General features: G+C 51.7%; 1 protein-coding gene across 4 annotated transcripts in view; it reads right to left on the bottom strand.

The window, feature by feature from the left end:
- Nucleotides 1-14,026: 14,026 nt before the first annotated feature.
- Nucleotides 14,027-24,744, bottom strand: part of LOC142046850 (class I histocompatibility antigen, F10 alpha chain-like) — a 33,523-nt gene continuing 22,805 nt past the window's right edge. For 2 of the 4 annotated variants that reach the window (XM_075066024.1, XM_075066023.1), the window contains 4 exons: nt 21,328-21,603; nt 18,276-18,551; nt 16,581-16,682; nt 14,027-16,159 (listed from right to left, as the gene is read on the bottom strand). In XM_075066024.1, coding sequence (XP_074922125.1) covers nt 16,119-16,159; nt 16,581-16,682; nt 18,276-18,551; nt 21,328-21,603 — 695 coding nt within the window. In that variant the 3' untranslated portion in view covers nt 14,027-16,118. Of the gene's footprint in view, nt 16,160-16,237; nt 16,683-18,275; nt 18,552-21,327; nt 21,604-24,744 lie in introns of those variants that run through there. The other 2 variants (XM_075066022.1, XM_075066021.1) reach the window with 1 other exon arrangement.

Here is a 24,744-nt window from a genome sequence, read left to right as displayed (position 1 = left end):
CTTTTTCTTGAATAAATAGGTCAAGCTGAGTCACTGTTGACAACCTAGAATAACTGGGTCTTTGGGAAGGACTCAGTTATACACATGGCAGGGGCTTGCCGATGAACTCAGGGGGTGGGGTTGCCAGGTGTTCAGTTAACAGCTGAACACCTGGTCTAAGAGACCCTCCCCAGCCTGGTGAAAAAGGATGAGGGGTGGGGAGAGCAAGCGAGGGAGGTAGGGGGGATGGAGTGAGTAGGGAGAGGCCACAGAGAAGGGGAGGAGCAAGGGTATTTGGTTTTGATTAGTCATAAAGTTGGCAACCCTACAGGGAGGGTGCACAGCCACAGGGGCCACACGGAGGGAGGCACAGAGGTGTTTAGTGTGGATGAGGCTGGGGGCAGAGGATGACCATGGCTGTCAAGGCAGAATGAGCAAGGAGGGGCAGGGCTATGCAGCTCTGTGAAGGTATCTGCGAGAAGCGTGGATTGATGGGACAATGAGAAGGGAAGCCAGTGAAGGGGCTCAAAAAGGAAATGGACATGACTGAGAAATCATGTGGGGAAATCAAATTTTGCTGCAGTATTTTCTATGGACTATAGGAGGGGAGGGTGTGGGGGAGAGATGGTGGAGAAGGCGGGATGGGAAATAGAGCAGGACTGGAGATAAGAAGGCAATGAGGATGAGGAAAGAAGGATGGATCTCATGATGCTGAGAACAAAGATGTGACAGGACTTGGCTATGGCCTGGTGCAGGGGCAAGAGTGGGGAGGAGCCAAATGTAACCTGAGGCTGTGGGTCTGAGTGACAGGGAGAATGGGGTTGCTGACTGTGCTAGAGAAGAGAGAGTGGAAGGAGTCTGTTTTGGGCCTTGTTCAATTTAACAAGGTTTTTTGGCTGGAGATTTTCTCAGGCTTTTAAATGGTGTGAAGTGCTGACAACGTGGCCAGGGAAAGAGGGGGAGAGGGAGCTGGGAGCAGCCCCGAAGCTCTATATTGGAGCCATAGAGAGTCAGGGAGCAGCGCCCCTTGAGGAGTTAGAAGTGCCTCCTGGTCCTTGGCTCACATAGTCCTTAGCCAGCCTCTGAGAGACAGCTGCCCACACCCTCTGGACTGCCCTGTTCCCCCAGGCACCACAGCTGCATTCCTGCTTAGAGTTGCCATATTTTAACATTCAAAAAAGAGGACACTCCATGGTGGGAGAGGGCATAGCCCCGCCACCTCTCCATTCCCTCCCACTTACCGCCACCCTGACTGACCCCCACAAAACCCCCAACCCATCCAAACCCCCTGCTCCCTGTCCCCTGACTGCCCCCCGGGACTCCATGCTGCTTCTCCAACCCCCTGTCCCCCTTACCATGTTGCTCAGACCAGCGTGTCTGGCTCTGCACGGAGCCAGACAGGCTTCCATGCTCCCCTGTGGAGCACGGAGCCCCGCCCCCCCCAGAGCACTGCTGATGCGGTGTGCTGAGGCTGCAGGGGAAGAGGGGAGCAGGGGTGGCCCCGATTCGAGCAGCTCAATCCGGCAGGGCCGCCCAGTCAGCTGCACCATGCTCTGCATTGGGAGGGAAATCCCAGACTTTGAGAGTTCTACAAATTCCTCCCGGACGGCTATTTAAAACCCAAAAAGCCAGACATATCGGGGATAATCCGGACATATGGTAACACTATTTCTGCTCCCCTCCCAGAATGTTGAGGATCGCACACCACATGCCCTAGCTGGTGAGAGGCTTGCAGATGACCAATGCCAGGGGGAGCACAGCAGCTTCTCCACTGTACTGTCTGCAATGGGGACCCCACTGAGAAAAGGCTGTGATGGGGGGAGGGGCTGGTGCCTCAGGCCTAGAGTCACAGAGCCACTCCAGTTAGTGCCTGTGCATGTGCTGACTCCCAGAGACCATTCAACACTTGTGAATGGTTCCCCCTTACTCTACTGACTCATGCCAACCAATGGAATTACAGCATGCACATAGGCTGCAGAAGGAAGGTGATGATTGATTCAAATACCTCTGATGTCAAGATTACAGCTATTGACATCACCCTGAATAGAATCACAACAATGAGATACAATGGTCATTAGTAACTTGGGATAAGTCTACACTGAAAACATTAAAATACTGCTGCAGGAGCACTTTAATGCGACAGTGTGGTTATGTGCGAGCTTCCCCCACTTATTTGAGCTTATCCACACTCATCACAGGGGCATAGCTCTGAGTTCTGGGAGCATGGCTTTCAAGATGATTGAAGTGGGAGGGAGTGGAGAGGGGGTGGGCTATGCCTGCCCCCGCCCTCCCACCCCAATGAAGTGTCTTCTTTTTTGAATGTTAAAATATGGTAACCCTAAGCAGGAATCCAGTTGTGAAGCCTGAGGGAGCAAGGCAGGCTGGAGAGTGTGGGAAGCTCCCTCCCAGCGCTATAGGTAAACCACGCTGTAGTGAGGCAGTGTGGCTCCCCACTACCCTGGAGGAGGAAGAGACTATCCAGAGGTGGGAGTGGGTGTAGCTAGGGAGCTCTGAGCTCGCCCCTCAGAGGGTCAGGTGGTGACCTGGAAGTATAAAAGCCGGTCCTCAGAGCTCAGTAGGGGCCCAGTCGCTGGAGAGAGCAGACATCCCTAGAGGAGCCCGAGACTGGGAAGCTCCTGCAGCCTGAGGCCGTTGCCCAGACTGGCTGGGCTTGCTCTGTGCCCATTATCCGGAGGAGTTGCCAGATCTACCCTGCGCCCATTATCCAGAGGAGCTGCTGGATCTGCTGACCGACCCCTGCCCTGACAAACCCATGGTCCTGGATCCCCCAAGAGCCAACACCAGAACCCAGATAGGGCCCAAGGGGGAGTGTGGAAGTAGCCCGGGGGCAGCCAGCCCCAGTCTGGCTGCAGCACTGCCAGAGCCTATGTCGGTGTGTTGCGGCCAGGATCCCCACTGACTAAGCAGCGGATCTTCAGCCGCTGCTAGGGCCCTGGGGTGGGACGCAGTGGAGCGGGAGGGCCTGCGTCCCCTCCGCCACCCAACTCCTGGGTGGCATCTCCCCCTCTCCCTGGCCTGAAGAGGCTGGAACCTATTGTTCCTGCTCAGCCCTGCCTGAGGGCCTGGGCTCCCTGACTCAGTGGTTGTTGCCCCATCGTGACCTAGGGCCCGGCTTAAAACTACTATTACTGCTCAGCTCTGCCTGAGGGCCGGAGCTTCCTGACTCCACGTTTGTCGCCCGCCCTGACCTAGGGCCGGGCTTAATACTGTGTACTACGATTGCTCCGCCCTGACTGAGGGCCCGAAATCAGACTTAGCGGTGTTGCCGCACCCTGAGCCAGGGCTGGGTTAGCCGTGCTTCAGCCAGTGACAGCAAGGGCTACCGAGGGGAGACCCCCTGGTCGGACTATTCCCCAGAAACAATGGGGTGTAGCGAGCTGGTGTGGCTCCCCACCGCCCCAGAGAGGGTCGAGCCCCGGTGAACTCTTGTACACACCTCTACGAGGGGCTGCTACGGAGTGATGGGGAATCAGGGCCCCGCACCCCACCCTCCCTGTGATTCACTGTGACTCTCGGCCAACCAGTAAAGCAGAAGGTTTATTAGAAGCCAGGAATACAGTCCCAAACAGAGCTTTTAGATACAGAGAACAGGACCCCTCAGTTATGTCCATCTTGAGAGTGAGGAGCCCAGACCTAGGTTCTGGGCCTCCTCCATCTCCCCAGCCAGCTTCAAACTGAAAACCCTTTCTCCTGCCTTCCTCAGCCACAACTCCCAACTCCTCCTTCCCCTTTGTCCAGTTTCCTGGGCAGAAGGTATTATCTGACCCCAACCCCCTCCTGGGGTTCATGTTATGAAGGGCTCTGGGTATAGCATACGTGCAGACAGCCTCCCCTGTTCCAGAGGGTCTCAGCCATCACACACCCATATTCACACCACCTAGGTATTGGGGCAACACATGGGGAAACTGAGGCACACACACAGTATTTATGCAAAACAAGACTCACACAGGCTCAACAGTAAGACTCAGATAGGTTTCCATACAACATAAAACAAGGTTACTCACCTTTGTAACTGTTGTTCTTCGAGATGTGTTGCTCATATCCATTCCAGTAGGTGTGCGCGCCGCGTGCACGTTCATCGGAGACTTTTACCCTAGCAACACTCGGTGGGCCGGCAGGGCACCCCCTGGAGTGGCGCCGCCATGGCGCCTGATATATACCCCTGCCGGCCCGACCGCTCCTCAGTTCCTTCTTGCCGGCTACTCCGACAGAGGGGAAGGAGGGCGAGTGTGGAATGGATATGAGCAACACATCTCGAAGAACAACAGTTACAAAGGTGAGTAACCTTGTTTTCTTCTTCGAGTGCTTGCTCATATCCATTCCAGTAGGTGATTCCCATAGCCTTACCTAGGCGGTGGGGTGGAGTTGAGACGTTGCCGAAAGCAAAGACGCTGTACCGAAGGCGCTGGCGTCTCGAGATTGGTCAACCAGCGCATATGCGATGTAAAAGTGTGCAGGACGACCAGGTAGCCGCCCGGCATATGTCTTGGATGGGACTTGGGCCAGGAAAGCACCGAAGAGTGAGCCCGAGTAGAGTGGGCGTGTGATGCGCCAAGCGGGAGTGAGCCAATTCGTGCACGTCCGTATACACAGTACCCATGATGAAATCCGCTGGGAAGTTACAGGGAGCTTTTCATACGCTCTGCCCAGACCATGATTAACTGGGCGAGCGTTCTGAAGGCTTTAGTTCTGCTGATGTAGAATGCCAGGGCCCGGCGACATCTAAGGTGTGCAGCTGCTGGTCCCGGCGGCAGTGTGCGGCCTTCGGGAAAGAGACCGGCAGAAAATATCTTGGTTAAGATGGAATGTGTGGAGACAACCTTCGGAAGGAAGGCTGGGTGTGGTCGAGCTGCACCTTATCTTGTGAAAGATGGTGTAGGTGGTCGACCAACGCACGGAGCTCGGATACTCTCTGGCAGAGGTGATAGCTACCAGGAAGGACGTCTTCCATGACAGATATAGTAAGGAGCAGGGTGCTAACGGCTCAAAAGGGCCCCATGAGTCTAGGAGTACGCAGGTTCAGATACCACGTAGGGGAAGGAGGCTTTAACCGGAGGGTAAAGTCTCTCCAATCCTTTAAGGAACCTGGAAACGATGGGGTGTGAAAAGGTGGAAGTACCGACTCTCCAGGATGGAAGGTGGAGATTGCGGCTAGGATGGACCCTAATGGAAGAGAAGGTAGGCCCTGGGCCTTGAGATAGAGCAAGTAGTCCAGGACTACAGAGCTACGGCGCGGGCCAGACTCCGTGCAACCGAATCGCTTTTGCGTATGTGGCCCGCGTAGAGGGTTCCTGCTACACTAAAAGGATTGTTGGACCTGCGTACGCAATCTGTCAACAAAGAGCTACTACGCTCAGCTCCAGCCGCCATTCGCGTCAGGTGTAGGACGGGAGGTCTGCGGTGACGAAGCCTGCCGAAGTCCTGTGGTTATAAGGTCCGGGTAGAGAAGGTAGTGAATATGGAGGCGCCAAGGGACAGGTCGAGAGCATGGTGTATCAATACTGCTCTCGGCCATGCCGGTGCGATCCAGGAAAATCCTGGCCTGTGTCGCTGCGTGATTTGAGCAGGACCCTGTCGTACGGAACGGTGGAAACGCATACAGGAGAGCCTCTCCATGGAATGAGAAAGGCGTCCGAGAGGGAGCCCGGGGAGCGGCCCTGCAGGGAGCAGACATCTGACACTTCCTGTTGTCTCCTTGGGACGCAACTTAGGTCTATCTGGGAAAGCCACCCTCCGGAACAGAAAACAGGAATCCGACGATGGACCATTCGTGTGTCAGGAACGATTGGCTCAGCGGTCCGCTAGAGTATTCCGGCACCCCGGGAGGAAGGAGGCTATCAAGGTCGATCGACTGGGCTATGCAAAAGTTCCAAGTTTCAGAGCCTCTTGCAAAGGGGGAGACGATGTTTCCTCCTTGCTTGATTATATAATACATGGCGTCTGTGTTGTCCTGAAATAGGCAACACAACGGCCCTGTAACTGCTCGCGAAATGCCTGGCATGCCAAGCGGACCGCGCCTTAGCTCCGCGACATTGTGTGGAGTGGAGTCTGGAAGGACCACAGCCCTTGGGTCTGCAGATTGGCCCAGGTGCGCGCCCACCCAGACGAAGCATCCGTCGTTCAGGATGAGCGAGGGTTGGAGAGATGAAAGGTCCGACGGCGCACACTAGGGTGGGGTCCAGCCACCAGTTGAGGAGCCCAGAGTGAGACTGTATTGAAACTACATGTCCAGGGCATCCTGTCGTGGCCGAAAGACGAAGCGAGCCAGAGTTGAGAGGGCGCATGCGTAGCCTCGCGTTCTTCGGACAAAGGTTGCACGCAGCATGTGACCGAGGAGGGCCCGAGGACGGTACGGGCAGTGGTTATGGGAAGCATGAACCCTTGAAGAGAGAAACTATCGCTCGAACCGTTATAAGGAGGTAAGCTGGCTTTGCTTCGATTCGAGTCCGCGTGCTCCTATGAATTCTATTTCCTGTGTTTGGGTAGTAGGATATTTCTCGAGATTTGATGATCAAATCGAGACGAGAGAAACGATCTCTGATGAACTGTTACATGCCCGGCTACCTGGCCTCGGAAGACCCTCGAATCAGCCAGTCGTCGAGGTAGGGAAAAACATGGATGTGACGACGACGGAGGTAGGCCGCTACTACTGCCATACACTTGGGTAAAAATCGAGGGGCGAGGAGAGGCCGAGAGAACTGCCCAAACTGGTAGTGCCGACGGTTTCACTCGAAACGAAGAAACCTCCTGTGCGGTGGTAGATCGCATATGAAATATGCGTCCCCCTCATTGTCGAGAGCAGCGTACCAATCTCCGGGTCAGAGGGAAGGAATTGATGGTTTCCCAGGCCTACCATGCGGAACTTGAGCTTCCTGAGATATTTGTCAGAGCTCGCAGGTCCAAGATGGATCGGCAGGGCCGCCTTTCGCCTTTGGATCAGGAAGTACCTGGAATAGAACTCTGCCTCTCATGGCCTCTGGCCCTCTTATGGCTCCCAAGCGAGAGCTTTGGAAACTTCCTGTAGGAGAGGTTGCTCGTGAGAGGGGATTCCTGAAGAGGGACGAGGCCCGGTGAGGTGGATGACGGCTGGTCGAAAAGAAACTGGGACGGTAAGCCATCTTCTCCACCGTGCTGAGGACCCCCGGTCTTGATGTGCTGGGGACCAGCAGGAAGAATAGCGCGAAGGCGTTGGGAAAACTGAGGTGTCCTGGAGAGAAATCATTTACCACCCGCTCTCGTGAGCGCACCTTCAAAAAAGCTGGTTTCGGTCCCGCTAGGTGGTTGCGGGACCGGAGCTGTTTACCCCCTTTGAGGGCCAGACTGGCATCTACGAGAGGTTCCTGCCTCTGCGCCTGGAGAAATCTTGTCGTTCGACGGCATGGGGCGGTGCTAGAACCATCGGGGCTTGGGACGGGATTGGGCCCGTCTTATATAGTCTTTGCGGGCGGTGTGGGTTCCAAGCCGAGCGCATTATTGACCCCGATATAATCTTTAAGACTTTGGGGAGCGTGGGTCCGTCTTCTTGAGAGAAGAGACCCTGGCCGTCAAAGGGAGTCCTGTATTAGGTATTGGACTCGGGCGGTAAGCCGACGCTTGCAGCCATGAAATGCCGCCTCATAGCGACCCCTGATTGTGGAGAGTTCTAGCTCGGAGTCTGCGCAATCTATAGGGCTGAAGGGGAGGTCCCGCCACCTTTTACCCTCTGCATGAGCGCCGAGAATTCTTTGCAGGAGTCCTGTGGGAGAAGGTCAGTAACTTCTTCCACTGCTCCCAAGTGTAAAACGTGTAAACGGCCGTAGGCTGTTGATTGGCGATCTGAGGCTGGAGGCCCCCAGCGAGTAAAATCTTCCTGCCCAGGAGGTCCATTGCGCCTTGCCTCTCTAGACTTGGCAGGTGCTTGCTGACCATTGCGCTCTCGCTCGTTGACTGACTGGACCACCAACGAGCAGGCGGAGGATGAAACATACAGTACTCGTAACCCTGTGGAGGGACCATGTATTTGCGCTCAACCCCTTTTTGCCGTGGGCGCACCGAAGCCGGGGTCTGCCAGTGTATCGGCTCGTGCCTGGATGGTACGAATAAAGGGAGCGCTACGCGGGTCGGGCCTCCGCTGAGAGGATAGTGACCACCGGGTCGTCCACCTCGGGACTTCCTCCACTGGCAGGTTATGTTCAGAGCAACCCGCCGTAGAAGGTCCTGGTGCGCCCTGAGGTCGTAGGCGGTGGCCCTGATGTGGATGTTCCACGCCCAGCCTCGTCCGGGGAAGAAGAGGCGAGACTCACCGGGACCAAAGGTCTTGAAGGGCTCTTGGTCGGTGGGCATCTGCGGCTTGATCGGGTGAGGGCGCCCTGTTCCAGAGGCTCGTTGCCTTCCGGGCAGAGGAACGGAGCGAGGCGGAGGCTGGTGACGCCCCTGGCTCTGGTGGTATGCCCACGGAGTCCAAAAGGGCCACTGCTGAGGGCCTTGAGCGTCTGAATCCCGATAAGACTCCGAGTCGCCATGGGAGGAAACGGATGGTTGGCGGGTTGGCCACGGCAGGGCCAAGAGTGGGAGATGATCGTCTCTACGGCCAGGTGAATCACGTCCACGTGGTGCCGGAGAACGATACTTGGAGTCCCGCCGGTGCCGTGAATGCGACCGGGACCTACTACCAGCGCGGTGCCGGGAGGTCAACCAGTGCCGGGAGCCGCTGTGCCGAGATCGGCTGCGAGACCTGCGGTGCCTGGAGGTCGATCGGTGCCGGGACCCTCCGTGCCAAGACCAGCTCCAGGACGTACGGTGCCGGGAACGGTGCCGAGATCTAGAACGGCGCCAGTAATGCCGTGATGGCGATCGGGACCGTGAGTGGTACCGCGAGTACGTCCGGTACCGTGAAGGGGAACGGTACCGGGACTGCGAGCGGCCGCGGGATCCGGAGCGATAGTGAGACCGGGACCGTCTGCGTGACCTCGACCTGGAACGAAGTCCCATGGTGCCGGGTGAAGAAGGTCTCACGAGAGCCGGCTTGCCCAGAGATTGTGGGACCCGCACCTGCGGTGCCGGGGGTCGAGGCAGCTCGGGCTCCGTCATCGCAATGAGGTCTCGTGCGGCTGAGAATGTCTCCGGGGTTGAAGGCACAATGAGCTCAACCTCGGCACGCGCCGGGGAGCCAATTGGCACCGGACTCGATGGCCTGTCCGGGGCCGGAATCAACGGTGCAACAGACCTCGATGCAGAGGCAGGAGTCGGTGCCGGGCGGTCTGTTGTGGGCAAGTGCTCTGACTGCGGGGCTGGTATAGAGGCCGCAGGAGGCTTACGCTTCTTGCCTCTCGGAGAGTGCGAGCAGTGCCGACCAGGAGTTGGTGCCGGAGACTGATGAGGTGTCTTCTTTGCGGGTGTATGATGTGGTGCCGAGGAGGCGCTTGTTCCCAGTGCCGCGGGTGGTGCTGAGGACGGTGGAGTGAGCGCTGCCTCCATGAGCAATTGTTTAAGGCGAACGTCCCTCTCTTTCCTGGTGCGGGGCTTGAACGCCTTACAAATCTTGCATCTGCCTGTCAGGTGGGAGTCGCCCAGACACTTCAGACAAGAATCGTGCGGGTCGCCTGTGGGCATCGGGCGATGGCAGGCCATGCACAGTTTGAAGCCCGGCGACCCGGGCATGAACCCGGTGCCGGGGTAGGGGACGGGCTAACCCGCGATCCCTACGAACTAATTATAAACAACTAAAGAACAAAAAACTAACTACTAACTACTATTTAAAGTTCAACTATATACAAATTCAAGAGGAAACGAGTGAATGCTAGAGAGGTGGAGAACAGATAATCTGAGCTCCACAGTTCCAACGACCGACACAGGCGGTAAGAAGGAACTGAGGAGTGGTCGGGCCGGCAGGGCTATATATCAGCCACCATGGCGGCGCCACTCCAGGGGGCTCCCTGCCGGCCCACCGAGTGTTGCTAGGGTAAATGTCTCCAACGAACATGCACGTGGCGCGCGCACACCTACTGGAATGGATATGAGCAAGCACTCGAAGAAGAACTGGTTTTCCCAACAGCCAGGATATGTTTTCTGGAGCCAGTACCCCCCAAACCCACCCAAGGCTGCCTCACGGGCCCGCCAGGCAGAGGAGGGAACTTTGGTGAGTGTACTGTTGTAAATATTAGACATGGCTTAAAAGCAAGCGTGTTTAATGGTTAATTTGCCCTGGCATTAACAGCCAGTATAGCTACTGGAAAAGTTTATTAACGTGTCCGGGGATGGAGTGGAAATCCTCCAGGGACATCTCCATAAAGCTGTCCTGGATGTACTCCCAAAGCCTTTGCAAAAGGTTTCTGGGGAGGGCAGCCTTATTCTGTTCTCCATGGTAGGACACTTTACCCACACCAGGCCAGTAGCATGTAGTCTGGAATCATTGTTATCATAACAAAACATGGCATTATATGGTCCCAGTGTTCGATGGCATTCAAACAGCATCCGTTCTTTATCTCTCTGTGTTATCCTCAGGAGAGTGATATCATTCCTGGTCACCTGGTTGAAATAGGGTGATTTTATTAAGGGGACATTCAGAGGTGCCCGTTCCTGCTGGGCTGTTTCCCCATGCCTGACCAGAAATGTTCCCCGCTGTTAGCCACACAGTGGGGGGACAGGTGAAGCGATCATCCCAGATAATTGGGGGGGTGAGTTGGGTTTGTGCTGTACATTAACCCTAAAACTGCAGCCCCTCCTCCTTTTAAATGGCCAACCCATTTTAAATGGCCAAGCCAGCGGCTTCTTGGTATGGGAAATCAGGGCACTGCTGTTTGAAACCATTCCCACATTTTATGAAGGTTAAAGAAGCTGAAAGACTGTGTCTTACCATGGCTGCCTGCAAGCCAAATTCTGCTGCCCAGCCCTGCGTGAGAGATCTCTCACACCAAACCGGCATACCCTCAATAAGAGTCAAAATGAGACCTTTTACCGAAAGCACATGTGCTATGTAATGTTAGCAGTAAGGTTTATTGTGAAAGAGTCTACTCATTGTTCTCTAAAATGTGTCTTTATAACTACCACTCTCCCTTTTTTTCCTCCACCAGCTGCAAATGTTTCAATGCTCGCATTATCTTCTCCTTCCCAGAGGCTAGTGAATATTAAAGGTGAAAAAAAAATGCACTCACAATGAAATGTTCTCTGAGCTCATGCAGTCCTCCCACACAACAAGAACCCAGAAGAATACGTGGAAGCAGACAATGGCAGACTCCAGGAAAGCACAGTATGAACGCGAGGACAGGTGGCGGGCTGAAAATAATAAGTGGCGGGCTAAAGATGATAGGTGGTGCCAGCTTGGTGACAGAAGGCAAGAAGCAATGCTCAGGCTACTGGAGGAACAAACTGATATGCTCCAGCATATGGTTGAGGTTCAGGAAAGGCAGCTTGAGCACAGACTGCTGCTGCAGCCCCTGTGGAACCACCCCCCCTCCTCCCCAAGTTCCATAGCCTCCTCACCCAGATGCCCAAGAATGTGGTGGGGGGGCCTCTGGGCACCCAACCACTCCACCCCAGAGGACTGCCCAAGCAACAGAAAGCTGGCATTCAATAAGTTTTAAAGTGCAGTGTGGCTTTGTTCTTCCCTCCTCTCCCACCCCACCCGGGATACCTTGGCAGTTATCCCATCTGTGTGATCAATTAATAAAAAATGCATGAATGTGAAACGACTTTATTGACTCTGCAAGTGGTGATCAAAGGCAGAGTGGTCAGCTTACAGGGAAGTAGAGTGAATCAGGGGAGATGGATGCAGCGTTTCATCAAGGAGAAACAAACAAAAGCTTCACACCGTAGCCTGGCCAGTAAAGAAACTGGTTTTCAAAGCTTCTCTGATGTGCACTGCACCCTCCTGTACTTTGCTAACCGCCCTGGTGTCTGGCTGCGCATAATCAGCGACCAGGCAATTTGCCTCAACCTCCCACTCAGCCATAAACGTCTCCCCCTTACTCCCACAGACATTGTGGAGCGCACAGCTAGCAGTAATAACAATGGGAATATTGGTTTCGCTGAGGTCTATCAGCGCAGTAAGCTGTGCCAGCGAGCTTTTAAATGTCCAAAGGCACATTCTACCACCATTCTGCCCTTGCTCAGCCTATAGTTGAACAGCTCCTGACTACTGTCCAGGCTGCCTGTGTATGGCTTCATGAGCCATGGCATTAAAGGGTAGGGTGGGTCCCAAGGATAACTACAGGCATTTCAACATCCCCAAGAGTTATTTTCTGGTCTGGGAAGAAAGTCCCTCGCTGCACCTTTTGAAACAGACCAGAGTTCCTGAAGATGTGAGCTTCATGTACCTGCCATCCCACACTGCTGTTGGTGAAACGTTCCTTGTGAGCCACCAGTGCTTGCAGCACCATTGAAAAATACCCCTTGCGGTTTATCTACTCGCTGGCTTGGTGGTCCTGTGCCAAGATAGGGATATGGGTTCCGTCTATTGCCTCACCACAGTTAGGGAATCCCATTCCAGCAAAGCCATCCACTATGACCTGCACATTTCCCAGAGTCACTACCCTTGATATCAGCAGCTCTTTGATTGCATTGGCTACTTGGATTACAGCAGCCCCCACAGTAGATTTGCCCACTCCAAATTGATGCTTGACTGATCGGTAGCTGTCTGGCGTTGCAAGCTTCCACAGGGCTATGGCTACTCGCTTCTCAGCTGTGAGGGCTGATCTCATCTTTGTATTCTTGTGCTTCAGGGCAGGGGAAAGCAAGTCACAAAGTTCCATGAAAGTGCCTTTACGCATGCAAGAGTTTCGCAGCACTGGGAATCATCCCAGACATGCAACACTATGCAGTCCCACCAGTCTGTGCTTGTTTCCCGGGCCCAGAATCGGCATTCCATGGCATGAACCTGCCCCATTAACACCATGATGTCCACATTGCTGGGGCCCGTACTTTGAGAGAAGTCTGTGTCTATGCCCTCATCACTCTCATCACCTCGCTGCCATCGCCTCCTCGCCTGGTTTTCCGTTTGTAGGTTCTGGTACTGCACATACTGTAGGATAATGCAAAAGGCACAAAGTGATTGTCTGCTGTTGCTCTGACGGAGGGAGAGGTGACTGACGACATGGCTTACAGGGTTGTCACACAGAATGGCCCCCTCAAGGATTGACCACAAAACCCTGGGTTTAGCAGGCCAATACTCAAACCATTGAGCTATCCCTCCCCCAACTATTCATGGAGGGAGGGGGGGAGCAAATGAATATAAAGCAAATCTGGTCTCTTTATTGTTTTGATCCACTCCAACTTTCTTATGTATCTTAGGCTGGCAGCAGATGATGCAGAACAACTGCTAGCCATTGTCTCCTGGCTGCTCGCCAGAAGACGGTGCAGTATGACTGCTGGGCATCATCGTCACCCATTTATGTCCAGGTGCCCCCGACCGACCTCACCCAGATCGGCTAAAAGAGCACCCAGGAGAGCAATGATGACGGCTACCAATTGTAATGCACTGTCTGCTGCCAAAAGGCAATGAGCTGCTGCTGTGCAGTAATGGAGTATCATGTGTGGCAGCACCCAGGAGACGTACGGTGATGGTGAGCTGAGCGGGATCCATGCTGGCCGTGGCATGATTTTTTGTCGTTATTCTCACTGACGGAGGGGCAGGGGGGCAACTGATGACATGGCATGCAGGGTTGACTTATTGTACTGTTCCCACAGTCTCTGCTGCCCATTGGAATTATGGGTAGCTCTCCCAATGCCTGATGGTGCAAAAACAGTGTCACGGGTTGTTCTGGGTAAATGTAGTCAGCCTCTCACCCTCCCTCTGTGAAAGCAACAGCCAAAAATCATGCCAGCTGGAGGCTTCTGCCTCAGGCTGCTCTCCCAGTCAGCAGCACTGTGACGTCGCACCAACCCCAGCCTACCCATTGCTCCCATGGCTCATGAAGCCGGGACAGTAGTAAGGAGCCGTCCAACTATAGGCTGAGCAAGTGCAGAATGGTGATTCACTCTACTTCCCTGTAAGCCAACCGTCCTCCCCTCCCCGCTTTGATCTTCACTTGCAAAGGCAATAAAGTCATTGTTTCAAATTCAGGCATTCTTTATTAATTCATCACACAAATGAGAGGATAAGTACCAAGATAGTCTGGGAGGGGTAGGAGAGGAGGGAAGCACTGGGGTGGGGTAGTTGTAGGGGCATTCCCTGGAATGGCCTGCAGCTCATAGCAACGGGATGTCTGGGGCTCTGACCTGGAGCGGCCATTTGCCTCTCTGGTTCTTTGCTAGGCTTGCTTGATATTCCAGACAGGACTGAATCTCCATTAGATGAAACTTAAAGACGGGAATTACCTGGAGTCATTCCCATTTTTGTCCAGGCACCCCCAACCAACCTCACCAAGGCCAGCCAGGAGCGCACACATCTGCCCAGGTGCCATCGACTGATCTCACCAAGGTCGGCTAAAAGAGCACCCAGGAGTACAACGATGATGGCTACCAATTGTAATGCACCATCTGCTGCCAAAAGGTAATGAGCTGCTGCTGTGTAGCACTGCAGTACAGTGTCTGCCAGCTGCACCCAGGAGACGTATGGTGACAGTGAGCTGAGCGTGCTCCATGCTTGCCGTGGTATATCGTCTGCACGGGTAACCCACGAAAAAAGGCAAGGAACGATTTTTGGCCATTACTTTCATGGAGGGAGGGGGGGGTTGGCTGACATTCAACCAGAACCACCTGTGACAATGTTTTTGCCCCATCAGGCATTGGGAGCTCAACCCAGAATTCCAATGGGTGGCAGAGACCGCGGGAACTGTGGGATAGCTACCCACAGTGCAACGCTCCAAAGGTCAACGCTAGCCTTGGTACTCTGGACACACTCTGCCAACTTAATGGTATTAATGGTCTTAAGTGGGGACACACACAATCGACTGTGTAAAATCAATTTCTAAAAAATCGACTTCTATAAATTCAACCTAATTTTGTAGTGTAGACATACCCATACAAAATGGGAAATGACTGCCTAGGACGGTGTAATGTGGGAAGGGATCTAGGGGTCATAGTGCACCACAAGCTAAAAATGAGTCAACAGTGTAACACTGTTGCAAAAAAAGCAAACATCCTTCTGGGACATATCAGCAGGAGCGTTGAAAGCAAGACACGAGAAGTAATTCTTTCACTCTACCATGTGCTGATAAGGTCTTAGCTGAAGTATTGTGTCCAGTTCTGGGCACCACATTTCAGGAAGGATAGTGGACAAACTGGAGAAAGTCCAGAGAAGAGCAACAAAAATGATTAACGATCTAGAAAACATGAGCTATGAGGGAAGATTGAAAGAACTGGTATGAAGAACAGAAGACAGAGAGGACATAACAGTTTTCAAATGCATAAAAAGTTGTTACACAGAGCAGGGAGAAAAATTGTTTTCATCAACCTCTGAGGATAGGACAAGAAGCAATGGGCTTAAATTGCAGCAAGGGAGGTTTAGGTTGGACGTTAGGAAAAACTTCTGTCAGGGTGGTTAAGTACTGGAACAAATTGCCTAAGGAGGTTGTTGAATCTCCATCACTGGAGGTTTTTAAGAGTAGGTTAGACAAACACCTGTCAGGGATGGTCGAGAGATGAAACTTAGTCCTGCCCTGAGTGCAGGGGACTGGACTAGATAACCAGTCAAGGTCCCTACCAGTCCTACGATTCTATGAGTCTATGGTACTAGAGAAGCAGTAGGCAACCTATGGCACATGTGCCGAAGGCAGCATTTGAGCTGATTTTCAGTGGCATTCACACTGCCCGGGTCCTGGCCACTGGTCTGGGGGGCTCTGCCTTTTAATTTAATTTTAAATGATGCTTCTTAAACATTTTAAAAACTTTATTTACTTTATAAATATAACTAAACTACTGTTGTATGTAGACTTAGAGAAAGAGACCTTCCAAAAATGTTAAAATGTATTACTGGCATGCAAAACCTTAAATTACAGTGAATAAATGAAGACTCGGCACACCACTTCTGAAAAGTTCCTGACCCCCGTCCTAGAACAATAGTTGGAGATCTCCTTAAAATTCTCAGTGTAGACAAGGCTTATGAGCGGGAGCGAGGATCTCCTGCCAGTGGCTCCAGGCTAAAATCCACAAGCAAATACTGTTCAGCAATGGCCACTTGAGAAGAGGCAATAAGTCTCTTGTCACTCACGCTGAGCTACAGTGTAGCCATCTCCCCTCCTCCCTGCAGAAAAAAAAGGCAAATTTCAGTAAATGAAGCTCCCAAGGTAGTAACCAACTCCAATCTGTGTCCACAGCTCAGAAATAGGGTTCCTGGCCCAGCACAGACCCCTGGTGCTCAGTAATGGACTCAAAGTCCCAGGTGCTCATGATCAGCAGGAGAGAAAGACACGAAGAGACAGAGTTTCCAAAGATCTCAGTCCACTGGGTGCTGAGCTCTTTGGAAAACCTAACCCCATGTAAACTGTAACCCATACCCAGTTTCTGGGTCTGGCCCTCCAGCAGCTCCCACTGGGAGTCACTAGCTCAGTCCCGCAGTAGGGCAGTTACACCGCACTGACACTGGCTCCTGTATTGCTGTTGTCCTTAGGGGTGTGTGCAGGGCCCACCAAGTCCAGGGAATCCCCCCATCCCAGGCACTTTACCTGGGAGTCTCTTTTTCCAGACGACTACTCCGATTATAATACCAACCAGGACAACTGCAGTGATAACTCCAGCCACAATGGGAATCAGACTGTTATTTGGTTCTGAAATGGAATGGAGAGAATGATCAATAGGGAAAAATCTCCCTATAACAAACTAAAACCCCCCTTTCATCCCATTGCAGGGATGAGTCAGCTTGCAAGGTTAGGGCTGAGTTCTACAACCCTCCACCCTTTCCAGGGAGCTCAGCGCAACCACCATGCACTACATCTCACCATAGAAAGTCCCGGACACAGCTTCTACCAGCTCAATACATAAAAGATATGTAGCACTTAAAATAGAAGACTTTTAGAACATTAATCAATCCTCATAAACCTCTGTGTGGAGGAGGATAGATGTCCATATCATCCCTAAATTGGAGGGGGAAAAAGTCTTGCTGAAGGTCACACACAGAGTCAGTGCAAGAGCCAAGAACTGAACCCAGGAGTCCTGACTCCCAGCCCTCAACCCCATCTTGGCCACGCTTTCACAACTAATGGAACACAGTCTCATTGTGCAATTCTGGTGACAAAACTGGAAACTGACCTCAAAGCTCTGGATTTCCCTGCCATGAATGGAGTTACAGACACAATGCATGTTTTTTGAGGAGGCAGGAATTGAACAGGAGAGGACAGAGATGTTTTAATACTGTTCTTGATTTATATAAACCTGTTAAGCCCTGAGTTCTCTATACACATTCAGTTTCACTAATCAGCTTCTCCTGTTGTCTGAAAGAGGCACATAATACAGCAAAAAGAAAAATATTTCTAAGAGAATAAGGAAATGTGGTTTATGACACAAAAATTGGCAGGGGATGTGGTAGCAGGATTATGATGTGAAACCATCTTTTGACTAGATTTTAGAAATTGTTTGCACTTCCAAATGCTGCATTTTTCCACATCCCAATTAACCAAGCAAAAAGAGGAAGGCAGCTCCATGTGTAATAAATTCTTCCTTGACTTTCTTGTGCTAGGGGCATAGAAGACTCTCCCCCCGATGCAGGGCTCTAAGCTGTCTCCTCGCTCTATTCCAAGGCCACACCCTCTCTTCCAGCATCACTGCGCACAGAAACAAGCTGCTCCCAAAATTAAACCTCTACTTCTGGCCATATGGGCAAGAACGAAGGGCCCCCAGAGCTGTGTTTCTGAGAACCGGCTGAAGTTGAGAATGGGCTGGAAGCTGAAGCAAGACAAATTTTGATGGGAAATAAGGGGCAGATTTCAGCTTCCTTTTGAGATGTGGTAAATTCTCCATCCCTTGGAGAGTTTACATCTGGAACAGGCATCTTTTTCTGAAGGATCAGCTGTAGTTTGCCCACAGGCTACCAGGTCGGTCCCTGGTGTAATTCCCTGCCATGGGCTATGCAGGAGCTCAGACTGCTCTTTTCCAGCCTCAATGTCTCATTGTTAATCATCTCCCTTCACAGACACTGTATTGCTGAGATGTATCCAACAGTCCCAGAGGCAGCAAACTGGAGAGCAAGACATGAGCCCCAGGCACTGTGAGTCCCAACTCTAGCACAAGAACTTGACTGCAGAGGGACAGGGCCTCACAGATTCCAGCTTCAGCCTATAAATCCGAATGAGAATTTTTCAGGGGTTGAATTTAATGGATTCCCCCTCTCCCACTAGGAAAACAGACAAACACACACTCCTTACCCCAGGAGATGGAGAGTGGCTCTAACAGGCTTTCATGCTCCACATGACACAAATAATGGGCTTCGATCTTGGGATCAATTTCCATTGTCACCCAAGTCTGGTAGGTTCCGTCCCCACTGGGTAGGATGCCTTCAGAGTAGGTCTCTTGCTGTCTGCTCTCCCCATTTCTCAGCCAGGTCACGGTGATGTCCCGGGGGTAGAACCCACTGACCTTACAGGAGAGGGTGGTGAGGCCATCATGAGATGACCTGTCACTCACTCTAGCTATTGGGCGTACTGGGAAAAAGAAGGAACTGAAGTTAGTTGTTTTCAAGCTCTAATCCAGGCAGCCTTTGCTGGAACTTTGCAGCATGAAATTCTGAGACCCCAGAAGTGGGAGAGGATCAGAGTCCATGAGACGGAATCCCTCTGATGAGAGAGAACCACCGTTAGAGAAGTTCTGTGCTGGATTCACAGCATCAGCAATGGTGAATCCTGAATCCAGGTCTCTGATCAGATTCTATGAGGTGGAAACCAGAAGCTTCTGCTCCCAGCCACAATGACACAAGTACCTTAAAAGGCTTCACTAAGCTCCAGATACAGGTGTCACAGATGTTAGTCCTTAATCACGTGCTAGGTTTGTGCTCATCTCCTCTCAGTCCCTGGATATGAAAGACCAAAGAATCTTGCCCTCATCAGGGCTCAAAAAATGAACTAGATAAACTGACCAATTAGAGATGGAAACGACCATTAAACAAAAAAATGACATATGGCTGTAAACTGCCCCTCAAACTAGCTAATATTAATTGGCTAATTTATTGTAGGTTGTTCCCAAAACTATTTACCCCAATATTATAGATTTCAAAAGGATTTACACATGTTGAAAAATCAGTTTCCCAGCTGTTGGCACTGAAATACACATTACACTGCTGTGTACGGCTTTTTCTTCTTGACATCTGTAAAGATGGCAAAGGACGAGATCATGTTCTGTTGAGGTTTGTGAGGCCAGGTCTACACTGCGACTTTAAATCGGTTTAATGGCCGATATACCGATTTAACGCTGTATCCGTTCACACGACGTCGTCATTAATATCGAGTTAAACGGCTCCTTAAATCGATTTCGGAACTCCTCCCAAACGAGAGGAGTAGCGCTAAATTCGATAGTGATAACTCGGATTAGGGTTCGTGTGGACGGAAATCGACGTTATTGGCCTCCGGGCGGCATCCCAGAGTGCAGCACTGACCGCTCTGGACAGCAATCTGAACTTGGATGCAGCGGGCAGGTAAACAGGAAAAGCCCCGCGAACTTTTGAATTACATTTCCTGCTTGCCCAGCGTGGAGCTCTGATCAGCACGGCTGGCGATGCAGTTTGAAATCGAAAAAGAGCTCCAGCATAGACCGTACGGGAGATACTAGGTCTGATCGCTGTATGGGGAGACAAATCTGTTGTATCCAGCTCCGTTACAGAACACGAAATGCCAAAGCGTTTGAATAAAAAACTCCAGGATACACAGCGCTGCGTGACAAGCGTAACGGGAAGCCAGAGACTCAAATGGACGCTCATGAAGGGAGGGAGGGGGTACTGAGGACTCCAGCTATCCCACAGTCCACAGCAGTCTCTGAAAATTATTTGCATTCTTGGCTGAGCTCCCAATGTCTGTAGGTTCAAACACAGTGTCTGGCGTGGTTCAGGGAACAGCTCCTCAGTTTATTTCCCCCCACCACCACGTGAAAAAAAAAAAAGGGAATGATTGCTGTGCTATGGCGTTTGCTCAATGCACTCCGCGAAAAAGGCGCCAAAGGGTTGTCTGCTGCCTTCACAAAGGGAGGGGTGAGGCTGTACCCAGCACCACCCGGGGCAATGTTTTCTGCCCCATCAGGCACTGTGCTCTCAACACGGAAGTGGGAACTATGGGATAGCTGAGGAACAGCTACCCACAGTGCACCGCTCCTGAAATCGATGGTAGCTTTGGACCATGGACGCAAACAATCGATTTCAGGATCCCACTGTGGACGCGCTAAACCGATTTTATTAGATCTGTTTTGTAATATCGGTTTAAGCTAATTCGAAATAATCGTGCAGTGTAGACGTACCATGAGAGAAATAAGCAACAAGTATAATTGTTGCAAAAAACTGGGTTCATATTACAAACCTTGAATAGCAAGCGCAAACTGTTCGGGAATGGAAAGATCAGGGTGTGTACTGATGCTAACTAATTTGGGGAATTTGTGTCCATGGTAACAGACAAGGTACACACATGGGTAATAGTGAGTTAACATTTTGAAGCAGACTATGCTGCAACTGTCCTCCTGAGATAGAAAGCATTTAACCTCTTCCCTTCTATGTTTGTGCTGATTAACTTTTAACTAAAAAGCTCTGGTAATAAATTTGTCTGAATGCGATTATCTGACGTCTTACTGATAAAAGAATCAAGGAATAAGTAAGCAGGTGTTGCAGCAAAGGTAGACCTTGAGGGAGAAAACTTTAAGGACAAGGGGAGCCTTCTTTCAGATTAGTACAGGGAGGGGAATTCCACACGTAGGGGATGGCATAGAAGAAAGCACACAGATGACTGTGGGAGAAGTTTGGACAAAGAGGCAACAAGGAAAAAGCTACCGTCATTGGTGGAACACAGGGGCTGGGGGTAACACAACAAATATGATTTATTTACAGAGAGTGAATGAGGAAGAATTCAATGGTGAATGAAGCTGGTGTCCACAGAAATGGTGGCACCTCCATAATTAAGCAAAGTGCTCTAACATACACACACACAGGCAGATTGCCTGCATTACACCAGGGAAAGTGGTAGTATTTGTCATGTGAATTTGGGCTCATCTGGTCAAGTGGCTCTGGAGATACAGCTCCTCTACAGTGAGTTGCTTTTAACATTTTCAATTTCTTATCTTTTTTCCCAGCAGAGCTGGTGGGGAGAGGACTTTTTTCCCCATCCATCCCTGGTGCAAGGTTCACTGAACGGCCCTCTACCCCCTGCTCCATTTTGGAACTGGGGCTGGGGAATGGAGATGTAACCAGTAGTGACCTCCTGGGTGGGGTTTGTCCCCCTGCCTTACCTTTCCTCTGTAGAGTCTCCTTCCCGTACTCTATTTCCTGGCTAAGACGTTCTCTACAGTACTCTTCCAGGTAGTGTTTCCATCCCTGGTTGTCATCTACTTCAGCATCCCATCTCCTTTTGGTGATCTGAGCCCCAATATCTGCTGCTACCCAAGTCATGGTCTCCTTATCCAAAGAAAGAAAGTCTCGTCCATCATATGAATCCTGGTAAAACACCTGAATGACATTGTCTTCCCGGAGATCACAGCCGTATATCGTCTGGATAACGTGAAACCCTGAAACACAGCTGAGGGTCAGCAGAAGCCTCTCTGAAAATCTCACCAAGACCTCACTGAAGGTACCCCAGTGGTTCTTCTCCTTGCTACTGGGCTCTCCCTCCCCTGAGAAATGGGGTTCCCACTTATGTTGTTGGGTCCTACACCCTCCCAGCTCCTTTCAGGGGGGAACCCAAACCCGCAGGGGGTGCCCTCTCCATCTGTTGGGTCTTGTACACTAAAGACCCCCCACTGCAGAGAGCTCACAACCTTCTTGAAGTATCTCACTGCTGCTTGTTCTTGTATGCTCCCTCCAGGGGGTGCAGGTGGCACGACCCCAAAGGGAGTACTCCGGATATTGCAGGGGTCTATCCCCTGCAGTTCTCTTCTGCTCTCGGAGGATCCCCCCCCCCCCTGCAGTTCTGGTAATCAGGGTCATTCTGGAGAAGAGAGGGAGTGCAGGGGGTCTGTACCCCCTCTCTCCTGCTCTGGTTCTATTAATTTTTCAGGGTCCTCAGGGTCACTTGGTCCCCCACCGCCTTCATTCACAGTACCCCCTTGTCCCTGTGGGGAGGGGGTACAGGAGGTCTGTCCCCCACACTAACCTCTGCTCTGGTTTCCTTGCCCTATCTTCCCTGTGCCACCAACACAATCTAGGAACAGCAAAGACCCAACTTCAGATGCTTGGCCTGTTTTTCACATGGCCACTGTCTCAAGGTAATTCCCTGTAAGGATCACGCCATTGACGGCCCTTACTTCAGCTGGCCATCATTTTCCTACAGCCAGGCTAATCTTCACAACAATAGCCCCCATCTCACACAAGAGCAGACTCAGTTAATGCAGCCACACCTGGGCTGACAGGAGGCAGGGAGGCAGACGGGGAACACGGGGATGGAAGGAGAATTTAGGGAAGAGCAAGGGAGGCTGTGCTGAACAGAGAACATTGTGAGGATTACGAGGAAGAGTGAAATGTTTGGGGACGGGATCAGACCCCTAGCTTATAATAATAGGAGATATACCAATTGCCTAGAACTGGAAGGGATGTTGAAAGGTCATCAAGCCCAGCCCCCTGCCTTCACTAGCAGGATTAATTTTTGCCCCAGATCCCTAAGTGGCCCCCTCAAGGACTGAACTCACAACCCTGGGTTTAGCAGGCTAATGCTCAAACCACTGAGCTATCCCTCTCCCCTTGGCAAACAGGGCAGCATGTGGGGGCACAGAAATAACCCAGACAGGGTTCCAAATATTTTCACCACTCCCCTACCCTCAGTGATACTCCTCAGGCCAGCTCTAGCGCCCTCCAGTGCAGCGCTCTCATTTCACGGTGCAAGGGGACCAGTTGACCAAACACTTTATCAGCTCCTTCTTGCCAGCAACTTCAACAGAGGAGTAGGAGGGTGGCTCGTGAAATGGACGTGTGCAACACATCTCAAAGAACAACAATTACAGAAAGGTTGAATGCCATTTTTTCTTCTTCAAATACTTGCACACATCCATTCCATGTTCGGTGATTCCCAAGCATTACCATAAGAGGTGGGCTCGGAGTTCATGGACACATGGATTACAACACTGCCCAACCAAACCAAGTGTCATCTCTAACTTGCTGGGTAATGGCGTCGTTGGAAGAAAAAAGTATGTACTGACAGCCAAGTCACTGCTCTGCAAATGTCCTGCATTGGGCCTGGGCCATGAACACCACTGAGGAAGCTTGTGCTCTCACAGAATGGGCCGTCAGGAAGGCAGGTGATGGGACACCTGGCTGCTCACAGCACATGTGAATGCACAATGTGATCTAGGATGAAATTCTCTGAGCCCTTCATCCTATCAGCTACTGCCACAAACAGCTGCATGGATTTACAGATCGACTTTCTATATAGTCCTTTCTATATAAAACACTAGGATGTCCTCCTAACATCCAGAGTATGGAGATGTCATTCCTCCCTATTCTTGTGCAGCTTTGGGAAGAAAATGGCCAGGAAAACAGCCTGATTACTATGAACTGTGAGACTACCTTTGGGAGGAACATGGGGTGGGGGAGACGTACCTTGTGATTAAAGAACAAAGGTTTTGACATAAGAGCACTAATCTCCAAGACTCTCCTGACTGAGATAATTGCTACCAGAAAGGTGACATTCCAGGAAAGGTACAATAGAGGGCACAATGCCTGTGGCTCAAAGGGAGGCCCTGTGAGCTCTGACAGGACCAGGTTTAAGTCCCCCAGGAGGGTAGGTTCCCAGATTTGCAGGTAGAGCCTTTCAAAGCCCTTGAGGAAGTGAATGGACATTTCATGTGGAAAAACTGATCGACCACCCAGCAGAGGGTAGAATGCGGAGATCGTGGCTAGGCGTGCCTGAACAGAGGAAATCGCTAGACCTGGCTGTTTCCAGACTGTTCTGGAGTATCTGCTTCATCTGAGAGTGACTCAGTGAGTGAGAGGCAGGGGTGCCGGAACAGGGGAACCAAGGAGCCATGGCCCTGCCACTTCAGCAGCAGGTGAGAGCAGAGGGGGAGGGGGCAGAGCCTGAGAAGAGGTGGATAGGGGGGCATCAGGGGAAGAGGCGGAGTCACAGTTTCAGCACCGGTGGCCCCTCACTCATAGGGAGGTTCTGGCACCCTGGTGAGAGGCCTTGCTGGGTAGACCAAATGGAGAAACGCTTCTACTTGGCAAGGTAAGTAACTCCGGTAAATGGTTTCCTACCTCCTAGCAAGACCTAGGAGACCTGCTCCAAACCATGGAGCTGTCAGGCACATGGAGCATTTGGCCGTGATTCTGCAAGATCAGGTCCAGAGGAGGAGGAAGCGGCATTGGAGTTGCTACTGACAGGTCTAGAAATAAGCTAAACTAGTGGTGATGTGGCCAGGCTGAGGCTATGAGAATAACCTTCACCCTTGATCTTCAGCAGGACCTTGTGCACTAAAGAATAGGGAAAGGCGCAGAAAAGGTGCTTTCTCCAAGGGAGTAAGAAGGCATCTGTGAGCGAACCCAGGTTGCGGTCACGCAGACAGCAAAACTGCTGACACTTTCTTTCAGTCTGGTTGTGAACAGGTCTACGAGGGGACCACGCTACCACTGTAAAACGGTCCTTGCTATGTTGGGGCATAGAGACCATTCACGGAGAGAAGAGCTGATCTGCCAGCTCATTCCGGGCTCCTGAAAGGTGA

This window comes from Chelonoidis abingdonii, chromosome 5 (genome assembly GCF_003597395.2).
Source record: "Chelonoidis abingdonii isolate Lonesome George chromosome 5, CheloAbing_2.0, whole genome shotgun sequence".
In the NCBI taxonomy this organism is placed as follows: Eukaryota; Metazoa; Chordata; order Testudines; family Testudinidae; genus Chelonoidis; species Chelonoidis abingdonii.
The sequence above is the reverse complement of the archived record's forward strand: the minus strand, read 5'-3'. Positions and strand labels throughout refer to the sequence as shown.